This window comes from Cinclus cinclus, chromosome 15 (genome assembly GCF_963662255.1).
Source record: "Cinclus cinclus chromosome 15, bCinCin1.1, whole genome shotgun sequence".
NCBI classification, from domain to species: domain Eukaryota; kingdom Metazoa; phylum Chordata; class Aves; order Passeriformes; family Cinclidae; genus Cinclus; species Cinclus cinclus.
Window position 1 is genome coordinate 744,173 of NC_085060.1, and position 7,908 is coordinate 752,080.

The 7,908-nt window shown below is 59.9% G+C and overlaps 1 protein-coding gene across 1 annotated transcript; it reads left to right on the forward strand.

Moving 5' to 3' along the window:
* Window positions 1-295: 295 nt before the first annotated feature.
* Window positions 296-3,482, forward strand: LOC134049983 (regulator of cell cycle RGCC-like). The gene is made up of 5 exons (XM_062502768.1): window positions 296-393; window positions 1,057-1,212; window positions 1,697-1,777; window positions 2,059-2,121; window positions 3,016-3,482. Exons 2-5 carry the CDS (start codon window positions 1,059-1,061, stop codon window positions 3,021-3,023), a joined length of 306 nt encoding a protein of 101 aa, XP_062358752.1. The 5' UTR covers window positions 296-393; window positions 1,057-1,058; the 3' UTR covers window positions 3,024-3,482.
* The last annotated feature ends 4,426 nt before the right edge of the window (window positions 3,483-7,908 follow it).

Sequence of the window (7,908 nt, forward strand, 5' to 3'; positions counted from 1 at the left end):
TTGTTTGTTTGTTTGGGGGTGTTTGGGGGTGTGTGTTTCTTTGGGGGTGTTTGGGGGTGTGTGTTTGGGGTATTTGGCTGTGTTTAGGGATGTTTGTTTAGGGTGGTTTTTTTTGGGGGGGGTTGTTTGGGGTGTTTGTTTGTTTGGCTGTGTTTGGGGGTGTGTGTTTTGGGGTGCCTGGGGGGTTTTGGGGCAGTGTTTGGGGGGACCCCGGGGACTCCCCCGGTCGCGCGCTGCCGTTTGGGGGGGCGGAGCCTCCCGGAGACCCCGCCCAGCCAAAAAACGGCGGCCAAAAGCGGCGGGAGCGGAGCGGGAGGTGCCGAGAGGCCGGTGAGAGCCGAGCCGAGCCGAGCCGAGCCGAGCCGAGCCGAGCCGAGCCGAGCCGAGCCGCCGGTGAGTGCCGTGCCGAACCGAGCCGAACCGAACCAAACCAAACCAGGCGAAGCCGCCTCCTTGGAACTCCCCGCAGCAGCGGCTCCGCTCCTGGGTGCCCCTGCAAGCCCCGGGATAGAACCGGGATGGAGCCGGGATAGAACCGGGATGGAGCCGGGATAGAACCGGCATGGAGCCAGGATGGAGCCGGGATAGAACCGGCATGGAGCCGGGATAGAACCGGCATGGAGCCAGGATGGAGCCGGGATAGAACCGGCATAGAGCCGGGGCTCCGGGGCTGTCCCAGCCGGGATCGTGCCCCGCTCCACTCGCCATGCTGGCCAGAGCAGCTGTGGCTGCTCCTGCATCCCTGGAAATGTCCCAGACCAGGCTGGACAGTGGGGCCGGGAGCACCTGGGGCAATGGGAGGTGTCCCTGCCATGGCAGGGGTGGCACTGGCTGGGTTTTGGGGTCCCTTCCACCCAAACCCTCCCGGGGTTCTATCAAGCCTGTGTAGGACCAGCTCTTAGCAGGCTGGGCTCCTGCTCAGCTGGGTGTGCTGGACCAGTGCTGGCCACTGCCTGCAGGGACCTGGAGCCCCATCCCAGCCTGGGCTGCTCCCAAGGGGCTCCTGCTGGCCCTGCCTGCCAGTGGGATACCCCAACACCTCCGTGTTGCCCCCAGCCATGGCTGAGGAGCTCAGTGAGCTGCTGAAGGAGTTCGACGAGGTCATGGAGGACTTTGAGCGGGGCCCTGCGAGTCAGTACCAGCAGCACCTGGAGGAGCTGAAGAGGAAAGCAGGACAGAGTGTGTATGACAGTGGCATCGATGAGCTGGAGAGTGAGTCTGGGGCTGGGGGGTGGCATTGGAGAGTCTGGGGATGGGGGATGAGGAGCCCTGGGGGAGGATGGTGTCTCTCAGGGTGAGAGCTCTGTGGCTCTCCATGGAAAACATCTTCCCACTGATGCTGCCTGACTCATCCCTGGTGGGCTGGATGAGCAGTATGGGGGACGACCACTGTTCCAGGATCTGCCACCATCTGCCAGGGCTCCTTGTGCCAGGCTGGCTGCTGCAGGACCATGGGAGGCTGGGGATAACCCAGTTCCCTGTAATAACCCTGTCCTTGTAACTGTGCCCAGACAACCTCCTGTGCTCTTTGACCTGAGAAAGAAACTCAGTTCAATTTTTCCAAGCATTGCTCGAAGCAGATGGAGTCTCCAAGAGTGTGCCACCCTGTGCCGTGGGCATGACTGGGCTGTGTTCCTGCAAAGTGTTCATCAGGTGCTTGTGCCCAGGGCCAGGGACTGATGCTCTGTGTCCTCAGGTGCTGGCACGTCCCCAGGAAGCAGCCTCAACTCCAGTGAGGAGCACCTCAACACCCCAGCTGACACTTACCCCACCAAAGGTGAGCCTGGCCCCACCCAAAGGGGTTTGCAAGGATTCCTTCCCTGTGCTCAGCTGGGCTTGGCAGTGACAGCCAGCTCTGGATAGGGGGGTCCAGGGGGGCCCTACAGAGTGGGAATGAGCCCTGGTGTCCTGGCAACAGCCTGGAAGAGGCAGAAGTTGGATTGGGATTTTCCCAGTCGAGGCTGGGACAGCAGCTGTGTTAGGGACAAGGGGCTGGGGTCTCTCCTCTCCCCAGTGGGAGGGGGAATGGGAATATCTGACCGTGCTTTTCCTCACTAGCAAAGCTTGGAGACACGCAGGAGCTGGAGGAGTTCATCGCAGACCTGGATAAAGCCTTGGAGGGTACGTGGCCAGCCTTGATCCCTGCACTTCCCCTGGGCTGGGGCTCCTCTGCTCCCCTGACTCCTGGCCAGCACCTCCTGTGCCTGGTGGCCCTGCTGCAGGGGGCTTGGAGCTTGGTTCTGGCTGCAGTGCAGTGGTGGAACTCTCCCGTCTTTTCTTTCGGGGAGGGGCTCATGGATGTCACCCCCCCTTCAAGCTCTTTCAGCTCTGGAAGAGATTCCATGGCTTCCTGCTGTCTCAGTTTCCCCAGATGAAGGGGAGGGAACTGGGGGCACGCAGGCCAGGCAGGTCCTGGTAATGAACCCAAAAGCACAGCCTGCAGAGCTGTTGATGTTTTTGGGAAGGTGCCCAAGGATCTGTGGCCCTGCAGCTGCTGCTCTTTAGTTGGGGGGGAAGGTGAGCAGGAGGAAAAAAAGGATCTTTCCTTGTGGTATATCCTAACCTACCCCATCAGGAGGGAGGAGAGTGAGTCTGTGTGGTGGCAGGGAGGGCAGTCCCAGCCTGTGGGTCATGCTGGCTTCCTCCAGGTGTTTTTTTCCCTCCTGGTAAGAGCTTGGGGGTGATGCTGTGAGAGGGGGTGATGGTTTGAGAGGGGGTGATGCTGTGCTTTGCTGGGGAAACTGAGGCAGAGGCCACTTCCTCCCACAAGGGCCCTTCATGACAAGCTGGAGGCAGAGAGAAGCTGGGTTGAAAAATCCATTTCCCCCCACGCAGACTGTGTAAGATGCAGTTCTGCTCTCTGTTCCCATCCCTGATGTCCAAAATGAGGTGGCTGGTGGGAAGTGCTCCTTTGCAGGCTCTAGCTGTGCTGGGAGGGAACCAGAGCTGACCCCCCTGTCGCAGATTTCTGCTCTAACCCTGCAGACTGTCACTATCTTCTGTGTCATCCTGCAGAGATGTGAGCCGTGCAGTCTGCAAGGAGCAGCCCCAGCCCTGAGTGTCCCTGATGCTGCCTCTGCTTCTGCGCCCCAGCTGGGGTGGGGACAAGGACGGGCAGTGGGGACGGATCCAGCCCTGGGACCATGGTGACAAGGCCCTGCCAGCGCCAGGAGAGGACAGCCCTGGGTGGGCACCAAAGGGTTTTAGGGGAGCTGGACCACTCTTGAAGCCCCCAGAGTGGTTTTGGGGAGGATCAGCTTGCAGGACGTCAGCGTGACCTTGGTGTCCCCCCCAGGATGGGAACCCCCCATTCCCTGGTGGCATCTGCCACTGCTGACCCTTGCTCTGCATGGGGAGCCCCAAATCGGGCCCCTCTCTGTCCCCCAAGTGCCTCTGCCCCAGCTGCTGCTGTAAATACTGTGAAAAAGATGTTTTGTTCTGTACGGAGGGGTCGTGGTTCTGTGAACAGGATTTTAAACCTCTGTCTGTCTGTGTCCATCTCTCCCATTGGCAGGGGTGGGAGCAGGGATGCCTGGGGGTGCCAGCTCCTGGGACTGGCATAGGAAAATGGGAAGAACTCAGGGAAGCAAGTTCAGCAGCACAGCACACGCCTGGCTAAAGAGAAACATGAGGATACCCCTGTCCTCCCTTCCCCCTGGCACTTGGATACTGTGAGGTGGCAGAGGGTGCAGTCCCTGCCTTTCCCCACGTGCTCAGGGAGCTGCACCATCCTGCTGGATGCATCCTGGGGCTCTGCTGCCAAAGGGAGGTATCACTTCCCCTGATCTTGTCCCTGGCAGCAGCCCAGAACAAGACCCAGGGGTGTGGGTTTGCTCAGCCAAGCTGAGCTTGGAGTGGGCTTTGGGGATGATGGGTGGCCCAGGGATTCCCCTCCTGTCTCTCCCCCTGGAGTTTCCCATCCCCGGAGGTGCCGTTTGCAGTGGGATGACAGAAGAGGAAGCTGTGGCTCTGCTGTCCCACTCTCTCCCTGTGATCTCCTCGTGGAGCAGGGACACGTGTGGCTGAGCAGGAAATGAGCAGTTTCTGTCTGTGGGTGCTGAGCAGGAGGATGTTGGACACCCCCTCTGTCCTGCCAGGACTCAGCTGCTGGGCACACACAGCTGCCAGCCTGGTCCAGCAGGAGGGTGGCAGGGCTGGCAAGGGGACGCTCTGGGCTGCTGCTGTCCCTGTGCTGTGTGATGTGGCCACTGCTGTGTGTCCCAAATGTGCCCCGAGGGGCAGGCAGGAGATGGGGGTGAGTGTGTGCCCAGGTGGTGACACTCGGGGGTGTCTGTGACACTCGGGGGTGTCTGTGACACTCAGGGCTCTGTGGGGACACACAGCCCCCATCACTGGGTGGTGTGGGGACTGTCCCCACCGTGCTGATGGCAGCAGCCCCCGTGTCACTGAGGATGTTTTTCCCCTCTGAGTCACAGCAATGCTCGGGCTGTCACTGTCACTGTCCCCGGGCCCCATTCGCCCCCTTTCACTCTCACAGCAGTGACAAATGTTGCCAAGCTACAGAAATAAATATTTTCCAACCCCAAATCTGCTGAGGCTGATAACCCCTGCAGCCACAGCACAGCCCTGGTGACACTCTGGGGGTTTGTTTGTTTGTTGTGGGGGTTACCAGGAGCAGCTTGGGGGTCACCCTGGGCTCCTCCAGCCCCTCGGGATCGGGATAAGTGGGTGAGAGCTGCCCCTGTCCCATGGCTGAGCTGTCCCATCAGCACAGGGTCTGTGTGTAGCAGGATCTGTGAGTTTCAGGATCCATGGGTTACAGGGCCTGTGATTTACAGGATCTGTGGGTTACAGGGTCCATGGCCCTGCACGTGCCCTGGAGGTGCAGGTGTAAAATCGATCAGTGTGAACACGCACGTCCTGCAATACAGGGCAGTTCCTCCCCAGGGTCCCCACAGCAGGAAAAGCATCCAAGGCAGCCCTGGCCAGGCTGGAGTGGGGCTGTGCTGCTGCTCAGGGCCACCAGCGAGGCTGTCACTGCTCCCTGCTGTCCCCAAGGGCCCCTGAGCGTTTTCTCAGAAGTGGCAGCAGTGGGAAGTGGGGAACCCGAGCTGCACGAGCCTGCAGCTGCTCCCACAAACAGCCCTGCTCCCTTAACCCTGCTCCCACAACCCATCCCAGTCCCACAACTAGCCACAGTCCCACAAACGACCCTGCTCCCATAACCCCAGTCCCACAAACAGCCCTGGTCCCACAGCCCACGGGGCTGTTTGCTGGTGGAGCAGGCTCTGGGTCCCCCACTTTTTCCCCCTCGGTGCCCACCCAGCCCCTTTTCCAGGCTGGGGGATGCAGCTCTGGCTTGGAGCAGAGCTCCTGCCTCCCTGGGGACCCAGATGGGGACCTGGAGGTGACAGCCAGTCCCCTCATTCCTGTACTGCATGAAGAGCACCACTGCAGGGGCCACCTCTGGGCAGGTGCTGCTGTATCTCCATGCTTTTCCCCACTCTCAAAAAAGGGAAAAAGGGATGGAGGGAGGATGGATCCCTCAAGGCAGGATCATCACATCCCTGATGGAGCTGGAGAAGCTCCTCACCATCTTCACTGAGGTGTGGTGCTCCTCAGTGAAGTTGCTACCCCCTGGAAGGATCTCCCAGTCACTGATGGGGCAGGAATTCACCAGAATTCCTCTAAAAGAAGCTGTTGTCACTCTGCAGTTTGGAGAGCAACCTCAGCTCTCTGGGGAGGGAAGTCCCCAGCTGCCCAGACAGTCTGGCTGAGGTGGTGAAAGAGGCTGTGACTATTTTGGGAGACAGCCTAACCCCACGGATGTCGCAGGCTGTCTGTCCTGTAAAACCTCCTCACATGATTTCATGGAATCCCAGAATGGTTGGGGTGGTGAAAAGGGACCTTAAAGCCCATCTTGTTCCACCCCTGCCATGGCAGGGACACCTTCCACTGTCCCAGGCTGCTTCAATCCCAATGTCCAACCTGGCCTTGGGCACTGCCAGGGATCCAGGGGCAGCCACAGCTGCTCTGGGCACCCTGTGCCAGCCCTGCCCACCCTGCCAGGGAACAATCTCTGCACAATATCCCATCCATCCCTGCCCTCTGGCAGTGGAAGCCATTCCCTGTATCCTGTCCCTCCATCCTTTGTCCCCAGTCCCTCTCCAGCTCTCCTGGATCCCCTTTAGGCTCTGGGATGGGCTCTGAGCTCTCTCTGGAACCTCCTTTTCTCCAGGTGAGCAGCCCCAGCTCTCCCAGCCTGGCTCCAGCTTTTGGAGGCTGGAGGGATTTTTCCACATTTACAGGAAAGGGAGAATTTGGGCCCTTTTGGATTTGCCAGGGGTTGCTGCTGCACCCCAGGGCTGGGAGGATCCTCAGCAGAGCTGGGGCTTCACCGACTCCTGCTGTCCCTGGGGAGCCTCTGAGTGACCTCCAGCTGCCCAGGGACAGGAGAGTTCCCCCTCCCAGGGATCCCAGCCCCATGGAAGGAAGGAAACAGCTTCCCCCAGTCCCTGGTGAGACTCAGAGCGTGGCGGGTGCCTCTCATCAGGCTTTGGTGTTTCTTCCCTGCTCAGCCTCTGACTTCACCCTGCACGTTTCCAAAGAGACAATGCTCGTGCTGGTGGCCAGCACGGCATCCTGTCCCCTCGTGTCCCCCCCCCTCTGGCCTCTTCCCGGGATTGTTCTGCTCCTCTGTCCCCTGGGAGGGGAAGGGATGAGCTGCACGTGCCAGTGGCTGGTGGGGCTTTGCTCCGTGCTGGAGCAAGGAATGGAGCAAGGAAAAATCATCCTGTCCTCCTGCCACCCTCTGCTCCACCAGAGCTGTCCTGTGTTCCCATCCCAGACAAAACCCCTGGTCTGACATTACCAAGCCTGGGCCAGGTAAGGCTGAGCTCAGGGAACAGCAGAACCGTGGCTGAACCAGGCTGGGCTCGCTGCTGGCTCGGTGGCATTGACCCCAGGACTGATTAATGCAGCACCAGGAGAAGCCAGCCCTGTGTCACCATTCCCTGGCTCCGAGGCTCCATTCAGGCAGGGGCTGAGCCTGCAAACACCCTCCTCACCATAATCCCCCATTTCTGTGCACAGCTTGCTCCAGCAGCGATCTTTGGACCTGGAATATCTGCTTGTTCCCAAGCAATTCTTTGTGTTTTGGGAGCACAGTGCCCAGCTGTGCTCCTTCCTCGCTGTGTCCCACAGGTCTCCATGTCCTGCCTGTCCCAGCGCTGTGGGGAACATTTCAATTGCAAAGTTCAGCTCTTTTCCCATTTGGCTGTGATATTTACATTTTTTTGGGATATGTTCTTAGAAGCCAGGACTAGTTTGGGTTGGGAGGGTCCTTAAAGATCCTGTGCCACCCCTGCCCTCAGCAGGGACACCTTCCACTATCCCAGGGTGCTCCAATCCCTCTCCAGCCTGGCCTTGGACACTTGCAGGGATCCAGGAGCAGCCCCAGCTGTGCCAGGGCCTGCCCCCACTCACAGGAAAGGATTTCTTGCCAATGTCCTGTCTTCCCTTTCCCTCTGCCTGTTGGAAGCCATTATTCCTGGCTCTCTGCTGGCTCCAGCTGCATTCCAGCTGCCAGCCCCTGGGTGAGTGGTGTTGGGTGGGTATTGCTGGCAACCCCTCTGCGCAGAGACCAGGGGGATGGAGCATCCTGCTGCTCATCCCTGCAGCCATGCATGGTCTGGAGCATCCCTCCTTCCCTCCCTCCTGCCTGCTCAGCTCAGTTCTGGGTCCTCTGACCCCTCTGGGACAACAGCCCTGGCCTGGCACTGGCAGTAGGATCTGGACCAGGAGCTGGTTGTTTCCTCCCTGAGGACTGTCCTGGTTTGTCCCAGCCTGGGAAGAGGGGGAGCAGCAGGGAAAGCAGCGCCTCTCCCCTCTGGGTGCTCTCTCCAAGTGGGCTGCTGGATCCAGGGTGGCCCAGAGCATTTGGGGATG

Bases quoted from the DNA above. Each gene is read 5' to 3' on its own strand.
- LOC134049983 (XM_062502768.1), top strand. From the start codon at position 1,059: ATGGCTGAGGAGCTCAGTGAGCTGCTGAAGGAGTTCGACGAGGTCATG. The intron at 1,213-1,696 runs GTGAGTCTGGGG...CTGTGTCCTCAG, and splicing joins TGGCATCGATGAGCTGGAGA to GTGCTGGCACGTCCCCAGGA. The intron at 1,778-2,058 runs GTGAGCCTGGCC...TTTCCTCACTAG, and splicing joins TGACACTTACCCCACCAAAG to CAAAGCTTGGAGACACGCAG.